Source organism: Haliotis rufescens, unplaced genomic scaffold (assembly GCF_023055435.1).
Source record: "Haliotis rufescens isolate VD_foot unplaced genomic scaffold, xgHalRufe1.0.p SCAF_31, whole genome shotgun sequence".
Taxonomy (NCBI): Eukaryota; Metazoa; Mollusca; class Gastropoda; order Lepetellida; family Haliotidae; genus Haliotis; species Haliotis rufescens.
The window spans coordinates 3,378,578-3,403,527 of record NW_025964013.1 but is presented as its reverse complement, the minus strand read 5'-3'; the positions used below and the strand labels follow the sequence as shown (position 1 = coordinate 3,403,527).

General features: G+C 39.3%; 2 protein-coding genes across 2 annotated transcripts; both read right to left on the bottom strand.

The window, feature by feature from the left end:
• Positions 1 to 526: 526 nt before the first annotated feature.
• On the bottom strand, positions 527 to 14,509 carry LOC124136743. Its single transcript, XM_046502745.2, has 11 exons — positions 14,400 to 14,509; positions 12,980 to 13,039; positions 11,117 to 11,207; positions 8,773 to 9,886; positions 6,987 to 7,166; positions 6,009 to 6,074; positions 5,045 to 5,116; positions 4,839 to 4,853; positions 4,216 to 4,284; positions 3,774 to 3,861; positions 527 to 2,670 (listed from the first exon to the last, which is right to left on the bottom strand). The coding sequence occupies exons 4-11, from the start codon at positions 8,858 to 8,860 to the stop codon at positions 2,412 to 2,414; spliced, it is 837 nt and encodes a 278-aa protein (XP_046358701.2). The 5' UTR covers positions 8,861 to 9,886; positions 11,117 to 11,207; positions 12,980 to 13,039; positions 14,400 to 14,509; the 3' UTR covers positions 527 to 2,411.
• Positions 14,510 to 17,942: 3,433 nt separating this feature from the next.
• Positions 17,943 to 24,135, bottom strand: LOC124136744. The gene is made up of 3 exons (XM_046502746.2): positions 20,209 to 24,135; positions 19,236 to 19,317; positions 17,943 to 18,905 (listed from the first exon to the last, which is right to left on the bottom strand). The coding sequence occupies exons 1-3, from the start codon at positions 20,213 to 20,215 to the stop codon at positions 18,245 to 18,247; spliced, it is 750 nt and encodes a 249-aa protein (XP_046358702.2). The 5' UTR covers positions 20,216 to 24,135; the 3' UTR covers positions 17,943 to 18,244.
• Between the last annotated feature and the right edge of the window lie 815 nt (positions 24,136 to 24,950).

Here is a 24,950-nt window from a genome sequence, read left to right as displayed (position 1 = left end):
TGCGAACAAGGCAGTGAAAAGAATATGAATGGATCACAAAGTCAGTGATGACACCAGGTACGGTGTTCGTGTGAAGGGTAAGCATGTCTGCCATGCTTGTAAGCATGCATGCCAACTGGTAGCACCCATCACCCTTCAGCATGAGGAGTAAGCGATTGTTGCCTGGAGATTTACTCCTGCCATGCGACGGCGGCCTGTAAACAAACCAGACAATCAAGTGATGGACCAAAAAAACAACATCATACGATACCACACATGGTGATTTACCCTGAACCCGAGACGTTTTTTGAATTACGTCTGTGCATAAATCCAGCTGCTAAAAAGTGAAGAAGAACGTGTAAGAAATATTATTGTAAGAAATTCCTGATGTAAGCTGACTCCATTGTACGATTCCGACTATACCGTGAACCCGTGTTTATGGATCAGTATGAAATTAAGAGGATACCAGGTGTCCCCCTGTCACGGAGCTGTGCTCCAATGATCAGGGGTGTCATTCAACAAGAATTAAGCAATAATGAAAACGTGGTGAGAGGTTCACAGGTTTATTATTAACAACTAATATTACCAATAGATGGCAATAATAGGACTGAATACACAAATCTGCGCTGAAAAAGCTCTCTGATTAATAAAATCAGAGAAAATACATAAGCAGCTTAGCTAAGCGACTGTATTACAGTTATAAAATGTGAGTGAATAAAGCATCACTTTGACAAGATTCCGACCAGATCCTTAGTCAGCCAAATTAGTCGGCTGCGACCAATAAACACCTGAGTTAATTATCTCATAACTCTAATGAGGGTATAACCTTGGCTGGGTTAAATAACGGGAAATAACGAGGGCCTATCCCTAAAAAAAGTCATTTGGACTATAAAATAGACGAGAACGTCTGAATAACAAAATATTCGAATCGACTGAAGCTTCACAATCACGGGAAGGTTTTTTTTCCACGGATTTCTAGAAAAACTGAGTACTGGAAACGCAAGTTACTTTGTTTAGCTCAATACAACCAGAGTAAGTCAGTACTAGATCAACAGTGCTCGGAAAACCTGAGTTTCGAAGCGACCACCCAAGAGCAAATCGACAGTAAAACGGCCTAACGAATCCTGGGGGTAAAGACACAAGAGCTTGAAGAAGTTTATACACACAGCGCGCGGACCTCAGAGAGGGCATTCTCTCCAAGACAGCTGGAGAATACAGTAATCTGAGGCGCTTAGCCAACGCGTGTTTCTAAACATGTGGAAAACACGTATAGCGAACTAACTACGATATCCACACTGAAGATGTAAGTATCAAAATGAAGCGCTGAACATAAGCTATCCACCGGAATAATTAAAGATTTACAACAAGCTATGTATAAATATTGAGGAGGCAAAAATGATCATACATACATAAGATATATCTGAGTATACATATAAATTCCCCTAATGTCTGAAAATCATAGTTACAAAACCATTTTCAACACAGGAATATGGGAGCGAACATATAGGAGATAACAAACATTAAGTCAATACATGTTAGTAGTGTGGCGTTAAGTCACAGAGAATGAAGTAGTCGGGTCGATAATTGCCTAACCAAGCATGCAATGACGCTGATAGACGAACTTTGCCGAGCGGTGTCGGAAATAAAGTAAAAAGGCGGGGTGCCAAACAAAAGACCGTGACATGGGTAGATTTAATGACCCGGTGACATCCCCCGAACAAGCAAATTATTCCTTTGGATTCAATTATACACCTGTTCCTCTCTGCAGGAATAAATACACGATCAGCATACCCGCCAGGTTCGTGTTTGAACGTATGTTTATTATTAAGAACAACAAAAATATATCTTTCCCAGCTGAGAGAAAAATTGTACAAAATAGTGACACATTCCGTATCAACGGATACCACAATGACAGAAAATAGCGTTATGTGAGAGTAAACAACGTTTACCCTGTCCGCTGTTGGTGCTTCGACCAGAAGAACAATTATGTAGTTAAACATGTACGGATTTTCGTGAATGAAGTGATCGGCAACATAAACCAGAAATTTAACAATGTTTTACTTTCAGAACCCTTCTTGACAAAAAATATATCTTTTTGTAAACCACCATTACATAAACGTAACGCCATGAGTGAAAAACACATTATTAATGAGTGTAAATCATTAATGATTGGAAGTTACTAACTACTACTGCGTTGTCAAGTATTCATAGTTTTGTATATATTATATTTAAAAAGTGAACAAGTATACAAGATTGTATGAACGCACAATGTTGATCTTTTGCAAAATCACACGTAGATGAATAGTATGAATCCCCTCAACTGTTATTTCCGTGTGTTAGATTATGTATACCTGGACTATCTGGTAGCATTCCGCCTCAGTATGATTTACACTGTATAGCCGTCAGGCATACACGCGTCCCTGGTTTGCAGGTCAGTAAGTGACGTATAAAGGGTTGTCATCAAGGTCGTCCGCTTCTCTAGGGTCTTCACACTGTACTACAACGACGTCCACACCCTCGTCCTCAGCACCTAGAGGATCTTGGGCTTGAACTGATGTGAGGCTGTCGTGGTTGCCAGCTTCATTACCTTCTGTGTGGAGACCAGACTCCCTGTTATCTGCAGGGTTACTTCTCATGTATCGAGCATCACCTGCTATCGACGGTGTCCCATTCGTTTTTCCATTCTTCTTCCTGAAAGATAAACCCGAGTGTTACATAGCAATACACACGTAGGTTACTGCGTATGGCGATAATCATAAGAACAAGAAAGTTGTATTTTGTGTGTGGGTGAGGTCCTCATTATACTTGGTAGTTTCAAATGTATGTCGGGTAATTTCAGTTTCTTGTTGAATTAAACAGCTGTTTTGATGTCATATCGAATTTCATCAAATACCACCTCGTCCGTAACAAGGATATTTTCTATTTGTACTTTGTGCTATTAACTCTTTTCAGAAAAAAAAAGTGTTCATACTTAAATGGATGAACTGATGACCTGTTTGTTACCATACAGATCCCATATTTAGCCTTTCAGGTTTATATTAATCTGTTACACATTTGTGTGTTAACAAGAAGCAGGTTCAGATACATTTCTCATTACTTATGTATAATATGTATTCAGGGGACATTTGATACTTTAAAAGTAGTTTCGAAAGTTTTGTTCTCAAGCTTAATGTTCAACTCTTTTATCTGTTTCTGGCTTTGCAACCACATTATTGTTTCTCAGAAGGGACAAATCGACAGCTGGACACGAGGTATCTTGCATCGTTCTCAACAACTGTATCAATAGTTGTCAGAAGGGACAAATCGAGAGCTGGACACCAGGTATCTGGTATGCATCTCTACAGTTGCATCAATAGTTAACTCAATGGACAGATCGACTCCTTGTGGCCACACGGTGACTGAAGTTGGACTGAGATCCGGAAGTGTAACCCACCAAGAAGGACTTGTGACTACGAGGTGTTCTTTCACCTCGTATTCACCTCGTAATCTGTAGAGAATACCAAGTTATGACCAATTGCCGACTCAATATTACCACGCCTGCGTTGAACCTAACCGCTATCGCCCATTAGGACCATGTCTACAAGGATACCAAGAGCATGATTGCTGGTTCATAAACATGGTTCTGTCAACGCAAATATGAGAACCTCCAAACGAAATTTGAGATATGTTTAAAGTACTGCATGTGTACTGTTTTCGAATATCTCTGTGGTAGCAGTGGGTTTTTTAAATGGTACTGTTGCAGAAGAAGTCATTATAAAACACTGATCATGTTAGCGTCAAATCCCCATGCTTACCTTTTGACGATGAGATACACTGCAATGATGCCAATGACAAGTACAACGAAGATACACACCATGGTAATAATCAACGGACTCATAAACCCTGCAAATGAAAAATACAAAGTAAGGAAGTTATATCAAACATACGTGTATACACTTATGTGAAAGCCTGGTTTATATGACACCAGTGTGTGTAATACGTTAAAGTTGTGCCTCGCGCACGTGCCTTTGTATGAGAGTGCATCGTTACAGAACATCACACAGGCAACTATGGTAACCATACAACAATTTCACAAACGAATAAATTGGAGACGTTGGGAAATAGCTCTGAAACTGGGATGAATCTACAGTGTCATGATGCTATAATAGAATGAAAGCTAACGCCACCTGTTTTTTTCACATCACAGTTAAAAGTAAAACTTGTACATTACGTTATATGAAAATGACTCGAGTTTACCAATTGTAGGCCTTTGATGTGATGTCAGCTGACTCTCAGGACAAGTGACATCATATGGGAACTTTGAACCTGGATTCCATGAACAAATAGATATTGGGATCAAGACATTAGTGAAATACGTTGAACCGATGGAACTGACAGCGAACAACCTATTATTCATTGCTAATGATTATTGTGTCTGGAAAATGCAAACACTAAATGAAGAAGTTGTGGAATGTATATATTCTGCTAAATAAACGTAGAACCAACAATGCGGGAAAAGATGTTCTGCAAAACGCGGAATTACAATTTAGTCTCACCTTCAGTTTCGACCACATGTTCTTCAAGCACTACATGTCTACAGAACAACCTTCTACATTATTGTATGTTTTATACATGAAGATTCACAATAACAAACTACAAGGAAAAGAGGGCGACGGGGTAGCCTAGTGGTTAAACATTCGCTCATCACGCTGAAGACCCGGTTTCGATTCCCGACATGGATACAATGTGTGAAGCCCATTTCCGCCGTGATATTGCTGGAATATTGCTTAAAGAGGCGTAAAACCATACTCACTCACTCACAAAGAAAAGGCGCGTGTGTGTAACACTCTATTGGACAGTCATACGTTCAATATACGTACCATTTTTAGGTTTACCTGCAAAATATGAAATGTTTTATTAAGTTTGTGAACAAGCATGATGGTTTAATGCTGCTTTCATAGTTTCAAAATCCCGTGCAATTTTAGAAGGGCTCCTATCCGTACGTTAATATGTAAAAGATTTAATGTTTTTACGTACCAACAATTAAATTACGTGATAACGCTATAAACGTATTATTAATACTTACTAGCACTCCTCTTACAGACGTAGTAATGCAGATCATCACAGCTGGCTTTTTGGAATTTGTAAGGGGTTGTCGCTGTATCAGAGGAAATACGAATATAACAATCATGGGTCAGTACATGCCAGGCCCCGTGTGTCTGGATATTGTCCCGATTAACACCTTTCGAGATTCACAAATGCTTGTTACAGACATATTATGTGGGGTCTCTCGCGCGGAAACGGTGTTTCCGTTATAAGTGGATCCAGGTTTATAAGGTTACACTGTGTGCACATCAGGCTGACGTTTGAATGAAAAATATGTCCCTACATCACGGCATGTAACGCACTATTACGTCATGTCTCTGACCTATTAAGACTATCCTGTAATGATCTACCTGACTACTCATGGCATGCATGTTGCATAACGCAACGTATATTCTCGGAGTATGTCACCGAAGGAGCGGTTGAGTAGTCTAGTGGTTAAATCGTTCGTTCGTCATGCCGAAGACAGGTTCGATTCCTGACATGGGTACAATATGTGCAGCCCATTTGTGGTGTCCCCCGCTGTGATATTGCTGGAATATTGCTAAAAGCGGCGTAAAACCATACTCACTCACTCAATTATGTCACTGAAACATATGTGTACAGATGTAATTTGTGACGTCATACACTGCCCTTGATATTAGGGGTGACGGGTGGCCCAGTCATCTGAGGCGCCGTAATTCACTGTACAGAGTTGTGTCCCTTGGGCACGAAAGAAACCTATGATTTGGGTTCAAATCCCTGTTTGCCCCGACTCTGCTTCTAGGTTTGTCGTAGCATAGCCCTGCTCGTGGGTTTCACCAAAATGGTAAACGTCTGAGACTTGTATCACTTCGGACTTTCATCCCACATTAAGCTGAGACGCCGTGGTATAACTGGAATACTGTTAACATCGGCGTTAAACACAACTCACCCACTCACTCCTAATGACATTATATAACGCTTACTGTTTGTCGAATTTAAGGCAGATCCATTTGTAGCCCCACGTTCCTCAAAATAAGTTAAGCAGAGCCCTGCGGTGCATAAAGGAAAAGATGGGTTAAATTGCAGTTTAACGTAATACCAAACAATGAAAGTATGTTCATCGAAGAAGGAAAGACAGTAAACTACGGTTATAACGAACTCAAAGGGACCACCAGTTTTAGTTCGTTATAACCGTAGTTCGTTATAAGCATATATGCAACATGTACACAGCAAATGGACGGGACTAACAAAAGTTCCTTATATCCGCCGTTTCGTTACAAGCGTGTTCGTTATAAACGTTGTTTACTGTATCTATAAATGTTTTAGTATGATAAACGAATAAATGAAAGATGTAGTTATTGCCAAAGCGATTGCATCTACCCTTGTTATTTTAACGCATATCAAACACAGATACATTAATTGGGTCCTCACAAAGCAGGAGAGTTTATTTAAGTTTCATATTCATGTTTCATTTTCATTTACCCGTTTGCATATCTGTCATGTGTTGAAACTTTACGACTACAGCATGTCAGTATATTCTCAAAATATACTCAACCTGTCATGGGAATATGTCATGCTGTTTAAGTGGGTGAGTAGGATTTAACACCGCTTTTTATTTATGTTATATATCGCGCGTGTTAGCTTAATGTGGGAGGAAGGCCCGAAGTGATGCAGGTCTCAGACGTTTACTACTTCGGTGAAACCCACGAGCACGGGTATGGTGCTGACAAACCTAGAAACATAATCGGGGCGAACCGGGATTCGAACCAACAATCATAGGTTTCTGGCGTGCCCAAGGGACGAAACTCTGCACAGCGAATCGCGGCGCCGAAGACGACTGGGCCACCCGTACATCCTCATGCTGTTTAAGCGTTCAGTATTATGCATATTACAGGTATAAGTGTTATACATTATCTTAAATATCAGTGATCGATATACAAAAACATAATGCTTTAATTTACCGTCCTTGTTTCCTCGTATCCAAATTTCTGTGAGGTTAGCTACGACATCTTGAGCCTGTCTTCCGCCTTCTGATGCTATAAAGTCCGAAATATTGAATATTCCATTGCTTCTATCTTTGCAGTCGTTCTCAGCGGTGGTATACTTTGCTTTAACACAGAGGCCACTGCTTGCTCCGAAAGCTAGAGAGACAAAATGATATGTCTTAAGTATAATGAATGACAGTAATAAACGTTGTTATTTTGCAAAAGTTAATCTAGGTGACTGACATCCCTATAATATACATATGATACGCATTTGCCAGACCATGCATCAAACGGAAACAGCGTATGGGCCAGTTGCGTTTTTTAACAAACTTTGTTGAATGACGTATGATGACACTTGTAATAACAGCTTTAATTTGTGTATGTGCAAAGCCGAAAAATACGTTTCGAGTGGGTGAGTGAGTGAGTGAGCGAGTGAATTGGGTCTTAACGCCGCTTTGAATATTATTCCAGTTTTATCCCGGCGTATCATCTTAAAGTGGGAAGAAAACCGAAGTGATGCAGGCATTGACAACTGTGGTGAGACCCACAAGCACGGACATGGTGCTTACAAACCTAAAACATAATCGGGGCGAACATGAATTTGAATCCACAATCATACGTTTCTGCTGTGCCCAAGAGACGCAACGCTACACAACGAATTGCAGCGCCATGGACGACAGGGCCACCCGTGCCTTATGTTTTGAGCAAAGAATGATTTGTCAGCACTTGATTTAAAATTTGACATTTTTTGGTTTCCTTCCTTGTATACTGTGATTACCCAAGTAAGCAAAATGTTGACTTTTGTAAATACCTTGGATAGGTCACAGCACATGGGGAAATTGATATGCAGAATTAAAATGTAAATGTTTGATGCAGTTTATTGATGTTGATGTTGTTTCCCAAATCTGATTGTATTAGTTTATACGAACCTCGTTGTGACGAGCTCGTGGGCACCTGAACAACAAGTTATCCTGGGTTTGAAACACCAGGGAAATTTAAAGCTTAATTTGGATACTTGGGACTCCGAAATGAGTTCGTGACAACCCGGACTTCGATACATCCAAGTTCGACACAACGAGGTTCGACTGTAGTTTTTAACAACGCAAAGAGATGCATTCGAAAGTTTTAAAGTATATCTATGGTAAACAGAACTAAGATGCGTCCAATGAACATTCTTTGTAGATTCAACCAAACGAGCAGTGTTTCCGCAATGAAACTGAATTAGAAATATTTAAAGTATCCAAAAATAATATTCATGAAAAACCTAACGGAAGTTTGTAAAGTTTCATAACTAGTGTCGGGGGATTGGGTAACGTAAGAGAAATGTATTCAATACCATAAAATAAAATAAAAAGTGAACTTTATTATTGTGGTGTAAATATATTAACAAAGACATTCATCGTTCGTGTCAGATAAAAGCACTATTTGTAGAAGTTAGCTTCACGGTTGAATTTCTTCGGAGTTTTAACCGAAGTAAAATAATATGAATATTGGTCCCCTGACAGCTTCTGGCATAAACACGGAGGGTATTACAAGCCATGTATTCTGCGACCATTTACATGTTTCCCGATAAGTTGGTTTTCTCTGTGTGTTCCTTATTTAGGTGTTCATAGAATCGAAAACCTTTCTTATCAAATTCAGAATACCAACCCATTTGTCATGATTTACATATGAATTTGATATACAGGTTTACAAATTACATTGACAAACGTCATTAATGTAAGCATAAGGCAAATTAGAATCATTATAAAATCGTTCTTACCTTGTATTTGGTCCATATTATCGAATCCAATAATCATCATGTAAACGGCAAGTTGTCCGACAGAGAGAGGGATACCGACAGTAGTCATCTTGTCACAACGTGTACTGTGAAACAGATGATTGCCAGATCGTGCATAGATCCCTACTTACCACTGGATAGTTTCCTGGTTCGGACCTGACTCACGCCAGGCACATCACTGATAATCAATTCACTTAGTCTATGGAAATTTGTTTCAGTTGTGTGACTCGTGAAGCGGAAATACATAACGTCGACGCGAGAAACTGTCTGGTCTTTGATCATCCGCTGAAACAGCTAACAGTGGACGTAAAAGATAATTTAGTGAAGACAGTTCTATGACTGGGTCACGGAACATCAGTGATGACACCAGGTGTTTGTGAAAAGGGTAACCAAGTCCTGTCCTACCGCTAGCACCCGTCATTATTTTAATTCGGATAAAAAATATTTATTTCCTGATGCAGCACAAGTGATAGATGAACTAGACAATCAAAGGACACGAGAGTACCATTACTGATTTTGTTGAAACTAAGAAGAAACGGCACCCATAAAGCATGATTTGTGGCGTTCACTGGTGGATGGTAAATCATTCTGTTTCGATGAGGTTGAAAAATCAAATAATATAGCAGGAACTTTTGATCCATGCCTCCATGTTTTATTCTGTAATAGTTACGTATTATAGGAGATTTAACGTGCGCTTTCCGACATTATGCGTACTTCTCACACGGTCTGTAATAGTTGTTAAATATTGCATTATATACTAGGCATTAAATAAAGCTGTCCATATGACATTATTACTGACAAATCTTGATAAAGCTCCAAAGTAGCAACGAAGGTCTACGCGCCCAGAGTCGTATTTTGACAAGTAGCATGTGTTTCAAGACGCGACACAAAGGTTGAAATCACGATCAACTCTGCAACATTCACTGGGCAAGATGGCAGTTCTAGTAAGTCAATCCCAGCAAGACACACTGATCTCATTTACGTCAGATCTCATAGTCACATCCTTTAGCTTGACAGAACGATGTTTCTCCCGATATTTTAATTGTTTGGGAATACTTCAGCTTGCGATTCTACATCGTTATATTGCTTGTTTGGTCTGAAAAATAAGTTCACACATATATCAACCGGGTATTTGACGTACAGAATCTAAACATAGAAGAATAATGAGAGACATTAGTATTTGTCATTCGTGAATACTTTCTGAAATATATACTAACGGCAAGATGTAACTGGTTTATATAAAGTGGTGCAAATGTTTAGTTAAATGTTAATAGCAACATAATATTTGATCATTCGTCTGATGTTAAATCATAACAGATACCTTGACAAAACTTATACCTGGTAATAGGAGAGTGACTCGCCCTAAAACAGGCGTGATGTAACAACGCAATTAAAAATGTCAATATCAGGTGTGAGCACCATTTGCGTTGATGCAGGTGAGGCAGCAGTGGCTCATTGAAGACACCAGATGATTGAAAACAGCTTGGGGGATGCTGCTCCAAATGTCAACCAATGTCAATTGTCAAGATTGGCCCAACTGGGATAGTGTTACTATAGCTGTCTTAGGCGTCGTTCCATCTCATCTCAGACACATTCAATCGGAGAGAGATCTGGAGAAACAGCCGGCCATGGCAGAACAGCAATGTTTAAATTGTGATTAAATTGCAATGTTTAAATTTGTGGAAATTGTTTTCTGTTGTTTCATTTTAGTTTTTGACATTTTAGTTTTTGTTTTTGACATTTTCATTTTAGTTTTTGACCTTTTCGTTTTGGTTTTTGACATTTCCATTTTAGTTTTTGACATTTTCGCTTCATTTTCCATGTTTTCGGTTGTTTTTATACATGATTTATCCCATATTTGTATTTATAATTGTGTAAATTTACAAAAGGTTATGATAAAAGTAAGTGAAACATCAAAATATTGAAAAACAGACTCTATGTCCCTTATGGGCCACTGTAGTTTTGGGCAGACATTTCTTATGAATATGGAAAAGATTTTCTCACTTTTATTTATAATGAGCACCTGATCGATAGCAAAACAATAATTGCAATTGTGTGCTGTTCGCCTTTTAAAAAGCACGTGTGTGAGTATCCTGCTCCCACCAAACATGCAAACGCCAAGTGTACGCCGTGCGTGAACATGCACTTTCAAATTAGGAATCACGACCCTAAAGCGGAGTTGATATCGTCATGAATATGTATTGAAATATGGATTATTTAATTTCAGAATAAATGTTTTTATTAAACTATAAATGAAGCAAGTTACGTTTTCCCGATAGTGTACATCAACCCGAATTCATGAGAACAGAAACACTTCCGTACACACCGTAAGATTAAGCAGCAAATCATTATGCAGATGATGACAGTCTCAACTATGATAAGTCCAAGCCACACACCAACAAAGACCTTGTACGTAACTGAAACAGACATGAATCCTGATACATTTGAGATTGAGTATGATTGGGTATGGGTTTACGCCAGCAATATCACGGCCGGGGACACCAGAAACGGACTTGTACACAAATTGTACCCATGTCTGGAATCGAACCCGGAACTTCTGCGTGACGAGCGAACGCATTAACCACAAGGCTACCCCACCGCCCCGAAACAGTTGTAAGATGCTTGTATTCCTTCATGTACGTGCTGCACCAACAGCCAATGTCTTAACGTGGGAGAAGTACAATTAATGTCCTCTTGCTAAAGATATTTCAGTTTCTGTGTTTATATATGATCTGGCAATGGCTACCTCATACCTTTACATAACACTGAAAGTCAATGGGAGAACTGCAAAAGTTGACAAACTTGTAGCACTGGGGTGCATTTAATATGTCCTTGATCGATAAAACAAGTCTCGCATTGGATAATACATAGCCATAGGGTTGTTGTCGCTAGAAATAGCAGATGTACAACACTATGTCCTGCCACACCGAAACTGTATCACACTGTAGCCATAGGGTTGTTGTCGCTACAAGTAGCAGATGTACAACACTATGTCCTGCCACACCGAAACTGTATCACACTGTAGGTTGGGAGGCCGTTACCGGCTGCGAGTCAATTGAACATGAGTCATCCTTCATGTATTTACATGCAATCTAAATATGTGATGAAACGAAGTGTTTCCGTGATGATGCACACTACATACATTACACGATTCCATGTAATACTTCACCCACATAAATGCCTCTGCCTCATATTGTCTTTAAGTCACATATATACTTGAGGCATTTAACCTACCATCCAGATGGTACAGTATCAAGCTCAATATACTTAATCAACGAGAATGTACACTAATGTGCAGGACCCATGAAGATCCGGGATAGAATAGGTCTTCAACAACTCATGCTTGCCGTAAAAGGCGACTAATGGGATCGGGTGGCCAGGCGTTAAACAACAAACAAACAAACTAATGTGCAGATATCTTTCTGAAATTCATCACTGATCTCTTCTATATTAGTTTTTAGCATTTCAAAAATGTAATCTCTAAAGTCTTTAACTATCCTTGATATGAGAGTATTGTGCAATTCAGTGTGCTAGTTGTTCAATTGCAGTTCATCGTTATGTATCCTTTATGTTATGTTATCACCTTCTGTGTTCTCTTATAGAGTTGATTTTCTTCAATATTCCAGTGGGGACACGGGTGGCCCAATCGTCTGAGGCGTCGCGATTCGCTTTGCAGAGTTGCGTCCCTTGGGCACACCAGAAACCTATGATTATGTTTCTAGGTTTGTCGTAGCATACCCCTGCTCGTGGGTTTTTACCGAAGTGGTAAACGTCTGAGACCTGCATCACTGTAAGCTGACAGGCCGCGATATGACTGGAATACTGTTAAAAGCGGCGATAAACCCAACTCACTGACTCACTCAATATTCCAGTTATACCACGACGGCCTGTAAACAATCGGGTCCTGATCAGACAAACCAGTGATTGATATCAGGAGTAATACGTGCACACAAAGCTGTTGGGTACAGTGACAAGCAGTCATACAAGAAAGGACGTTTCCACCCGATCCTCTGAGACGCTTCTTACGACCAGTGTAGCAATACGTCTGATATGGTAGCATAATGTTTAAGAACGTGTAGATAAAACTCTTGAAATGTTACTCATCTCAAAGATGTGTGTTTTAAAATGGTATTCGACTTGCTTCCCCGGAATGATTTACCTCATGCTTACGAATAGTAAACTTGCTTACACGAATGTGGTTCTGTGGTAAATGGTTCTCTTGTGGAGATGTCTTGTGATGATGAAGATGCTAAAACAAAGCATATGATGAATATACATGAAAAGAAGACATGTTTTCTTACCTACCTAAATGACCTTCTATCAAAACATTTTAATTTATATTAACATTTATTTGTCAATTCTAAGGTTACGTCGCTTCGCCGTGTCCGAAGGCGAAGTCGTGACGACGATCAGCGCGGCAGGGGCTTCACTACCACATCATCAGCTGGTACATCGTGACATGTATGTCCCCGATATGCTTCTGCAAGCTGCTTCACGCCAAATCAACCTAGCTGACCTGTGTTCTCATTTAGCAGCCCACTTGAGTTATGTCAATCGTCATCCCCGCTAATCGCCCTTACTCAAATATATAGAGACAAGGTCAGGAGAGGTGAAATTGGGTTTAAAGTCGCGTCCTGGAATATTGCACTTATATAGCGACTTGCATGCACGTTTGTGTGGCTGCTTGTACTAGACCGGACTGATGCCGATTTATAGTGCTATCCCACTGAGATACCATGCCGCAATTTCAACATGAATACCCCACTCAGACACAGTATACGGACCCCGAGCCGACCAGTCCTTGGTTTAGGCCCTTAATGCCGAGGGGCAGACAAGGTATCTACAAGTACCATCTTTTAACGTCTTTTTGGTATGGAGCAGCAGGGTGATCGAACCCACTAAACCACGGATGCGGTCTATAAAGCGACAAAATTATGTCCATAATCCTAAGAAGGTTCTATTTTAAGCAGGGTAAATTGGACAACTCTGACAATATCATGAGCATGTGTGTATGTGTTTTATGAATCACCATCCAAGAGCGACACTACCAGGTATTCACGAACTTAATCAGTCTGAGTCTGCGAAATAGCCAATTTGTTTGAATGTAAAAGTATGTATGACATTCACCAATAACATAAACCCTGCAATAAGTTAAGCACCACCCTAATCTCTGTTTCTGTACCCCAAACTGTTTTTGTCTACATGTGACTTTGATCTATTGTTGTTAAATGCCGAGGTTGCTACTGGTATCTGCTGAAGTGTTAGCACAAGAACACTCTGCTGTATGTTTGGAGTGTACTTGTTGGACATGATGCAGAGATGTAGAGTGATAGGGTGATCAAATAACTGGTGACATAAAACAGGACCAAACATGTTCATATGTAATGGCTTTGGGGTCCTGCTTTTTTCACTTCACACACCCACTCTCCCCACCCCAGCCACGATCCAACCCCCCCCCCCAAAAAAAAAATAAAAAAAATATTAAAAAAATGTATACACACTACGGGTATAGGGTCCCTTAATGACAACGGCAGTCACACTGATTGAGCAATCACTTACATAAACATAGGATTACATATCTTTGTACAAAATATGGTAGGTGTACATACCTGATTGTACATTACTGTAGACGTGTCCTGTCCCGACCAGTAACACAAGTATGATAATCACAGAGAACGTCATCCTCCATTTACCGTGTGTTTGTAGACTGTGTGTTTTGGGGGAGCGGGGTAACGTTATAGTGACTAAACATCCGGCGTTACATGGGTGACATGACTGATTCTATTAACGTACAAAGGGAATACAAGGTTGATCATTCATGAAACAGTTCGCTTTTGTCGTGACCCGCTTCCGGACGCATTGGTTTACAGCGGAAATATCTTTGACAGTTGTGTGTTGTACGTTGACAAAACAAGACAAGATATGTCACTGAGAGATTCAAAGCAAAGAAGCGTCCCTTTCTTGGACAGTGTAAGCTCGTTACACATAAATAAAAGCTATAAAGTATGTTTCATAGTCATAACAAATATCTGCCAATAGCAGATTCGATCTTTCGATTCCGACTGTATCATGAGCATGTGTTTACGTATCAAATAGTGATGCTGCCACATGTTTGCGAAAAGGTGAGCGTAGCCTTTCCCACTGCTATCTCCCGTCACAAACACATGCAAAGGCAAGTCAATTATTCACCTAAAAACACGGGAACATGTGGTACAAGTCAAAAGAGGGAATTGTGTCGGACATAATGTTTGTCACTGATGCGTCAAATTTGGAAATGTTCTCCACATATCTGCCATAAAACGTTTTGAAAGATTTACTGAGGCCTTGTAAATTGTAATCGTGATCAAACAACCATTGCCCCTGTGTCGCATGACGCTTTTTGAAATCTTGGGAGAAAGCGCATGCTCGATTGTACCTCAAACGTTGTGAAATTAGACACCACAGAATGGAACTGCTGGAGTATTGCTCGACATAAAGGGAAAGGTGACACTTTGGATACTGAAGTCATCCCTCTTGTAATACAGTCTTGCTTTGTCCCTCTGACTTAATGCATAGATCTAAATATAAACATATAAGGCCTTCTCACTGGTCGCCTCTATTCCAAGTTCAAGTGGGTAAATCAGTGGAAGGGGAGTTGATTATTGTATGGTTATTGAACGATTTAAGACCATCGATATACCTGAAGCTTAAGTTCATGGCCTAATTACCTTGTTTTGACTTTTTCAATTTGAGAAGAAATTCTGATTCATATGCCTACAGTTATTGATATGGAAGCCCATGGAGATGCCGTCTTCTGAAATGTCTTATCCCTACATTTTACATAAATGTTATCAATGAGGAAGTCCAGCATTTCACATAATGTTTTCGCAGTTGACATTTGCTTTTATTTTTGAAGAATTGTCCTGAGACTGGATATAAATATGTAACAAACATTATATCTATGGTCTTCACGTTTAGTAACAAATGCCGAATTGATCAAAGAATGAGGTTTTGTTTTAAGTTTGTCGTGTGGGACAGTGGTCGTAACACTGTGAGGTATGTGTAAACAAACAAAGACCAAATGCAACGATTACAACACAACATGCTGTCGGACAACCAGGCCTTATCAATGCCATCTTCCCGAGGCAATGAAGTTAACTGACCGTAAAAGTACATTTTCCACCCTTGCCGAACTAGACTGGAATTTCTGGGCTCGATCGCTGCGCCATCAGTGCCTACGAATTATGTCCCTTCTATGTCCCTCCTATTGACAAATCATATTCCACCTCTCATATCACTTACCTCGCGAAGTGCATCAAATCACGTGAGCACCTTGATTTAAAATCTGAAGAATTTTGGAAAATATCTGTTGACGCTAAGTTGACGGTACACATGCTTTACAAATCCTGCAATCGACCGAAATCTGCAAGTCAGTTTACGTACCAGGTGTCGAAGTCGTTACGTAATTTTGATTTGCAATTTTTGGACTGTGCATAGACTCGTTAGTCCAGCCAAAATATAACTCCATATTGTCAGCCTTGATCGGCAAGAGTGGAAACTGGACTTCTATAGTCAGTTAACTCCCTTGCCTCGGGAAGATGTGTCAATACTGGAGCGACTTCATATTCGGGGACTGTGGGAGGGGTGGCTGAGATGGGTTTTTTCAAGACAGGATATATTTTTTTGGCAATTTCTTGAAAGGACGCAACTTTCATTATGCGAAATAAGGAACTGATTAATTTAGTTTAGTATTTTTCACTTCTGTTCTAAATTAGCTGTTAATCCAGAGCAAAGCACAGTTGAAGCCAAGTCACCGAAGGCAATGCAATTTGTTGTGACCTGTAGGCGGTAGGGGATATTACTCAAATACGGTTCACGGCGTCATTTAACCACACACACACACACACACACACACACACACACACACACACACACACACACACACACACACACGGTTTATGGGATGGTAATGTATTTCACACGGGTATCACAGTGATGTTGTATTTTGGACCCAAGGTTTGCAGTGTTTCGGTTGCCGTTTTCTTCCTTGTAACAATTTTTTAACGTCAGCAATGATTAGGTCAATTCCATATTTAAAGTGTATATTTTCATTTTCCCTGCTGTTTCCTTCAATACGAGGTATCATGTAACATATTATCTTGTCGTGTCACATAGTACTGAAAGCGGAAGCAGCAGTTACGCCAGCATTATTATACCCGTGTGTAATGAGGAAATATACAGAATTACAATCAGTTGTCAAGAGGGCGACGCGGCACACATTTTAAATTTCCGGGTGATCATTACATCTGTATTACATCTGTATTAATTTTGTATTTGTATATAATCACATCAGCGTTGTTGTCCTTTCTCGGTCGTACGTAATCCATAAAGTTGCATGCCTACATCGAAATTCTGAACATGCACAGGTCTTAGTATAATCTTAAATAAGAAAAATATGATGTCCAGTGTTAAATATTTACGTCCAAATACACAGTAGAAAATATGATAAATATAAGAAATATATTTTATTCATGAAATGTTGACACACGACACTAATTAGAATATCAATGTTCTGCTCCACAGAAGAATGTTTCCCGCTAGAGCAGTCAAAACGCGGGCTGTTTCACAACAGACAAGTGATCCACGGTCAATGCTGGACTGTCGTACAAGCTCAACAAAGCTTCTGGTTGTGCATGCCGAGATAACAGGGTACTGAGGCAGATTAGAATATCCAATAGTACGCTTAGCAGGTAATAGGAACAAAGAGAATCTCGCCAGAGTGTCTTTTGATATCAAATATATCAACATGAGTTGATAAAAGTGGGAAAACGCCGAGGTTTGCCGAGGATTTTTTCCACTTTTATCAACGAGTGTTGATTTTTTTATAACAAAAGACACGAGGGTGAGATTTTATTTATCATCCAGCATCATTCTTCCAACTTTTTTCAGTTTGTCGACAGTAATAAGCAGGGCCCCGTTCCACAAAGCCATATTAGCGCTAAGATGCTGTCGTCACTCCCATACTTTAACATAGGCTTACGATGATCGTAGCGCTAAGATCGCTTAGTGGAACGGGGCCCTGTGTCTTAAGTGTAAAAAGTACTGCTAACAGCTTCAGTAGCAGAGCCATTAGTGATGTCATTTGATTGTGACGTCATGGTAACCAATGAGGTCACAATGGTCTGCAAAGCTTTGTAATGCAATTTCATTGCAGCGATATCTACAGTGTAGATATAACTTGATCTCACCCAAGCGATATATCCTGTGGGAGCCAGTTTTGGATGATAAATAATGTATCCTAACATACATATGGTAGAAAATACCAGCAGATTTAATTACATTGAAATGTATACACATGGCTAATGAGCGCATGCAGTCGTGCTATGATCTACCTCGCTGAAGATGCTGAGGACTCATCCATCCTATGTGTGATGACTCAGTAGTCGTTCAGCGTTTAAATGTGTCGAGTTCTGAATTAACGCTTTCTTTTTTGCTTCTTCTTAGCTCTCTGTTTTGCACTCGGTATATTAATATAGTGATCATGCTTCGGAACGGGTACAGCACGGTTGCCTAGAAACGCGTATGGGAGATCATACTCGTCACCTTCAGACGGAATACTGTTCGTTGATGAACGATGCAAAGGGTCTAAGTAAGTGTAGTGGTCCGCTTGAGCTGCAGGTGCATTATTCCCCTGATAACGGACGTTGGTATTAATATAGATGGTACTTTCTCTCTGAACTCTAGGTTGTGCTTCCATAGGACAGTGCAGTGTATCCAGGTGGGGGTGGTGATCTGGCTGCGCGAGTCGTGCACTGCCATGCGATCTGTAGACAGAGTAGTTTGAGTAGAGTCCTGTGTCTTGTGTATCGTCCTGAGATTCAGAATATGTATTTTCTGGACATGTGTTGTGTCGACGAGGAGCGGGAGGTGTATCTGTTCCTTTTGTCCTTCCAGTGTTATTATGGCTTGGCGAGACGCCAGCTGAAAGTGACGGTTGCTTAGGATCCGCCTTCAAGTTGTCCACGTTGCCGTAAAACGGTTCCGATGCATGAGTAGAATTTGGGTTCCTCTCTTGAGATGATTTTGAAGTTACGCTTACATCCCCGGACGAGTTATGTGTGAAATGTAGCTTTCGTCTGGAAAATTAAAAAGTTCTTAACTTCAGATTAAATGTTTTACTTTTCAAACCTTTCGTTTTGGTGTGTATATGACCGACATTGTTAATACTATCTGTTTACTCCATCTTAGGAGAACTACGAATTATCATCGACTTTTCCCGAACAACTAGTGTCACCATTGACTTTATCACTAATTTGCCTAGTATATGGAATCTGTTTCTGCAAAAGTCTGATTATTCACTGACGTTGGAGTTGTGACAGTATATTTTCGAAACTTTCCGTTTCAAGAACATTGTCCCTCACATTCGAGGCGAGTGAAGCGAAATAATCTATTAAACAACTACTGACCGCTTGATGGTGAAAGCGCAAGTGACGGCTATGGCAGAGGCGAGAATCACCCCTAGGATGAAGAAGAAGTCGACGGTGATCCCTGAAATACATGACATCCTGAACAGAATCATATTGTTTCGTAATCAAGTACACGGGCAGAATACACAGCACATAAACATTTTAGTAACTTTGTGTTTACAACATGCCAGTATATTTCCAAGTTCTTAACAAGAGATGTGTTATGAGTGTAGACATCACAATAAAGTGGAATTATAATCAAATATATTAACACGGTAATACAACACACTCATGTGTTGACAAAGGAGGAAGTTTGCATTGAGATAACAGATTTATATATTTCATAAATTTATGCATTATCTATGTTCAATCAGTCAGTCTTTACTCATGAGGCTAAGCCCTGATATCCGTGGTGTGTTAGAAAGCTATGTCAAGGGACAGTAATATAGAAAACAAATCCGTATTGTTCTTCCACAATCATGTTTCTGTATTGAACGTATTTAGAACGTTAGAGGTAGAAATAGCCGTTCATTTATTTGGTCTTTATATCATATAGACAAAACAAATATACACACACACAAACACACACACACACACACACACACGCGCGCTCAAACACACCACACAGACACAACACACACAACCATACGCACACACACAACATACACACACGCACACATGCACACACACACAACACAGACACAATACACACACTCACAAATACACGACACAAAACACACACACATGCACACACACACACACATTCGCAACAGACACAAAACACACATACACACAAACACACACACAAATGCAACACAACATGCAGGTTACATTGTTTGACGGGTATTTCTTAGACGTTGGCGGATGACAAAGTAGACAAAACGCATATGTGGATAACAACTTCTTTCTTATACTCTAATCGCGAGGAATAAAATCTATGAAAGAAAGCAGTTATTGAAAACAATGAACTTACCCGCCATCAATATACACAATATGTGTCTTCTGGCATACACAGAACTGTAGCTTGTGAGCAGTGGACAGGGAAACCACTCTGTGCTGAGGCAAGCGGGCGGACACCCTGGAATCCAGTGCTTGTTTCGTGTTGTGTTTGAATGTCCGGGTATAACAATCAGTCAGGTTCCGGGCACTGTAATCTGGCTATGTCAGTGCATGGCGTTGTCATGGGTAGAATGCAGACACTGACAAAAAGGAAACAGAAATGGAACAAACCCATTTTGTCCAAAGATGTCATACACAATCTGAAAAGTTTGTAGTTAGAGCCTCAGATAACATCACCATTGCATGTAAGCAGCACTGCGATTTAATAAAAATTCCTATGTGCACAATCGAGCATGCTCTTTCTAGCATGATTTCAAAGAGCGCCATACATATCTAGCTCAGAATATACACAGTCATGTGTGTGCCAAACCAAACACTTGACTGAGTTAGAATTCAACGTCGCATCAACTATTTTTATAAAAAAAAGTGTATGTAGGTCGGGCGCCACCGGAGGAGCAGGATCAACTTACCCTATTCGCGAACAGGCGGTCGGGTAGCCTAGAGGTTAAAGCGTTCGCTCGTCACGCCGAAGACCCGGGTTCGATTCCCGACATGGGTTCAATGTTTGAAGCCCATTTCTGGTGTCCCCCGCCGTGATATTGCTGGAATATTGCTAAAAGCGGCGTAAAACCATACTCACTCACTCACTATTCGCGAACACCTGGTGTCGACACTGATTTTCAGTACAATGTTCCCCACTATTTGACCTTTTACGACCTGTTTCGATCGATAATTGAGTTTGATAATACTATGGCGTTCACGTTTTGAATGCAATCGATGACATTAGTTGAGTGATACAATTTATTTTAGCTTGAAGCTGTATTTTCATAGATTTCATCTTTTAAATTTGTCAATGTTGTTTCGGTATAACAAGTGATTACACGTGCTTGACAAAGGTACTAGTACCTGTACTCAAATGTCGCATTGAAAGAATGAAGACGTTAGAACCAATATAAATTTTGTCTCTAACGATATGCAGCTCAACCATATTAAATATTCCATGAATTGCAATAAACAAACCAGTAAATGCCTGCCAGCTAAAACAAACATTGCTGAGGGAAAATGTTAGATCACTGTCAACATAACTCCACTACTATCAATTTCCGTTTAGATTCCGATTTCATTTCCACGTCACGTGTCTAGGGTTAATGCACGTAGTGGCGTCGTGGCTAAACTGGTCAGGTATTGTCGTGGTATATATAAATCAATGGAGCCATTAATGAACGCCTAGCCCACTGGAATTATATAGATATTTATTTTTAAATAGATTTGTATGGTAAAATATGTACAAAATAAAAAATATATAAGTGTTTAAAATGTATCCCGTTTGTGTATTACATAATCATATAAAAAGATAGCCAAAGAAAAATACTATAGCAACATCAACGGCTTGTTGGAAACACATCTGAACTCAAACAGTACCAACTACTGGAAATTATTGAGATTCATCATCAAAAATGCTAATTCACCAGCATGTATCCCCCCTCTTTGTACCGACCTTGACAAACCCACAGCATTTACCGATGTCGAAAAGGCTGATGTACTCAATAATTATTTTGTTTCTATTTGTGATGTTGATGACGGCAATCAGCCACTTCCGGATTTCAGTCAACGTTGTGAAACCTCTCTCTCGGATATCACAGTTACTGAATCAAAAATAAGCGATCTCATAACGTTACTACCATGCAATAAATCAAGCGGACCTGATAATATAAACCATAGACTTTTAAAACCCTTGGCTGACAGTATTGCCATCCCATTATGTATAATTTTCAATCGATCTTTAAAAGAAGCAATCTTTCCAGAAAGCTGGAAACTTGCTCACGTCATGCCATTATACAAGAAAGGTGACAAAGCACTACCCTCAAACTACAGACCAATTAGCTTGTTATCTGTTCTTGGAAAACTACAGGAGAGATTAGTTTTCTTAAACGCTTTTAAAACTATTTCAATATGAATAGTCTCCTGTACAATCCGGCTTTGTACCAGGACATTCTACTACCTCACAATTAATAGAAATTTATAAAAATGATATTGTCTCATCTGTTGACAAGCACGAATGCTATTGTATGGTATTCTGTGATATATCGAAAGCAATTGACAGAGTTTGGCATAAAAGATTACTTCATAAATTACAAAAATACGGTGTAACGGGCAAGCTATTACTGTGGTTAGGAGACTATATTAGTCAGAGGATTAGTCAGAGGAGACAAAAGGTTTTGTAAATGGCAGCTTTTCATCTTTGAAATTCACCAGAGCCGGTGTCCCCCAGGGCTCGGTATTAGGTCCCTTTTTTGTTTTTAGTCTACATGAACGATCCCGCTGATAATCTAGTGAATTCTACTCGCCTTTTTGCAGACGATACTTCCATTGGTACATCATCTCTTCACTTACAAATGATAGAACACAGATTAAACAGTGATCTAGAGCTTCTCAATACCTGGGCCAATAGATGGCTAGTTAAGTTTAACCCGGACAAAACAACATTTATTCTGTTCACTCATTGTAAAAACCGAACTGCAGATATTATGTATAACAATACCGCACTTAGCGCATCTATCTCGCACAAACATCTGGGCGTTGCTCTCTCTCGTGATATGAAGTGGACAATTCACGTTGATAACATTTGCCGCTCAGCTTCCAAAATGATTTGTTCGTTAAGAACCGTTAAATATTTATTTGACAGACAAACCCTGTCCAAAGTCTATTTTGTTTTCATAAGGCCTATAGTAGAATATGCTTCAGAGGTATGGGATAACTGCAGTCAAGAAAATTCCGAAAAACTTGAAATGATTCAACTCGAAGCCGCTCGCATAGTAAGAGGTCTCCCTAAATCCTCCTCAAGTTGGAGTTTATATTTTGAGACAGGATGAGAATCACTGTCTTATAGAAGGAAAAATAAAAAACTTTGTACAATCTACAGTATTGTTAATAACCTATGTCCATCGTATTTACATGACACGTTACCACCCAAAGTATCAACTATTAGTAGATATGGGTTACGAAATCAGAACAATCTGAATTTGCCGCATGCACGAACAGTTACATACCAACAATCATTTATACCTTCTTCAATCAAATTATGGAATGAGTTACTCCCTGAATACAGAAGTGCAACATCATTATCAAATTTTAAACATATGATAAAAACAACCATTGCAGCTCCACCTCCATACTTCTCAATCGGCAACCGAAGAGCTTATATTTTACACACACGCCTTAGGCATTCTTGCAGTTCCCTAAATGCAGACCTCTTTAAAGTAAATTTATCTGATACTTTGTCCTGCTCTTGTGGAACCCATGTGAAAACAACATACACTTTTTTCTTGAATGTCCCAATTACAATATTCCCAGAAATATCATGTTCGCTAACATTATAAAAGCTGGAACTACATGTACAATACAAAATATTATCTACGGTGATGTATCCCTAGCTGAAAGTCACAATGACCTCATCTTCAACGGCATTTAAAAATATAATTATACTGTCGACTAATAGATTCGAGTAACCCTTTATCATAAATATAGAATATCGCTCTGCGACGACTTATTATTAATTACGCCATTAGTGTATAAACTGCACGCATGTATATGAATACATGGGTATCTACCTCCTTCTGTAAGCATAATTTTTACGGGTATATATATCCTGGTGTGTATGTGTGCATATATGCCCATGTATATAAGTGTATGTATGATTGTGTTATTAAATATGTAGTCTTGCACGTATTTTGGATGAATGTGTATATACAAGTAAATTGTGTTTATAGGCAATTCTTATGTATGTCTATGTTATTCTTGCAAACATTATGTTTATGTTCTAGTGTAAATATATTTCTCTTTGTTACTATATATGTAATATGTGCATATGTATATGAGTATGTGTATGTATGTATGAGTATGTATGATTGTGTGTATATATGATTATGTGTATATGTATGTATTTCTGTATACGTATGTATATGTATGTTCGTATGTATATGTGTATATGTATGTATAATCAATGTCTGTACATATAGAGTAGGGAAAGGACCACCTAAGTTGGATAACTTTTGCCCAATCCCGTTAACCATATATGTCAATAAAATATGTTTAAAACAAACAAATCATATAAGCTGTCACCAATACTGTGGTTGAAGGGACGTTGAAAATGCCCTTGTTGAATTTCACAACAGTATTGATGGTTTCAAATGACCAATCAACAAAAATATTTTAAATACACTCATAGGCTGAGACTATAATAAGTTTGTACGACACCTTAGTATCAAACAATACTCATTATGAAAAACAACTCACACGAATTGCTGAGAAATAAACATAACAATCGGAAGAGAAGGACACACCAATGCTTATATTCACGTCGAACATGACCTGTAAGCTAAATGAAGTATTCAAAAGTATTACAATAGTTAGTGAGTGAGTTGTGTTTAACGCCGCTTTTAACAGTATTCCAGTTATATCACGGCGTGTCAGTTTAATGTGGGAGAAAAGCCCGAAGTGGTGCAGATCTCAGACGTTTACCACTTCGGTGAAACCCACGAGCACGGGTATGGTGCTGACAAACCTAGAAACATAATCGGGGCAAACCGGGATTCGAAACCACAATCAAAGGTTTCTCGGCCACCAGTATTATAATAATGATGATGATGATTCAAG

What these genes read in the sequence shown, in the direction of transcription:
- LOC124136743 (XM_046502745.2), bottom strand. Translation starts at nt 8,860, where the DNA reads ATGACTACTGTCGGTATCCCTCTCTCTGTCGGACAACTTGCCGTTTAC. An exon ending in TGCCTTAAATTCGACAAACA is followed by an intron (nt 5,117 to 6,008) that starts GTAAGCGTTATA and finishes CCTCTGATACAG; the next exon opens with CGACAACCCCTTACAAATTC. An exon ending in GTGTATCTCATCGTCAAAAG is followed by an intron (nt 2,671 to 3,773) that starts GTAAGCATGGGG and finishes TTTATCTTTCAG; the next exon opens with GAAGAAGAATGGAAAAACGA.
- LOC124136744 (XM_046502746.2), bottom strand. An exon ending in TGCGCTTTCACCATCAAGCG is followed by an intron (nt 18,906 to 19,235) that starts GTCAGTAGTTGT and finishes TTAATTTTCCAG; the next exon opens with ACGAAAGCTACATTTCACAC.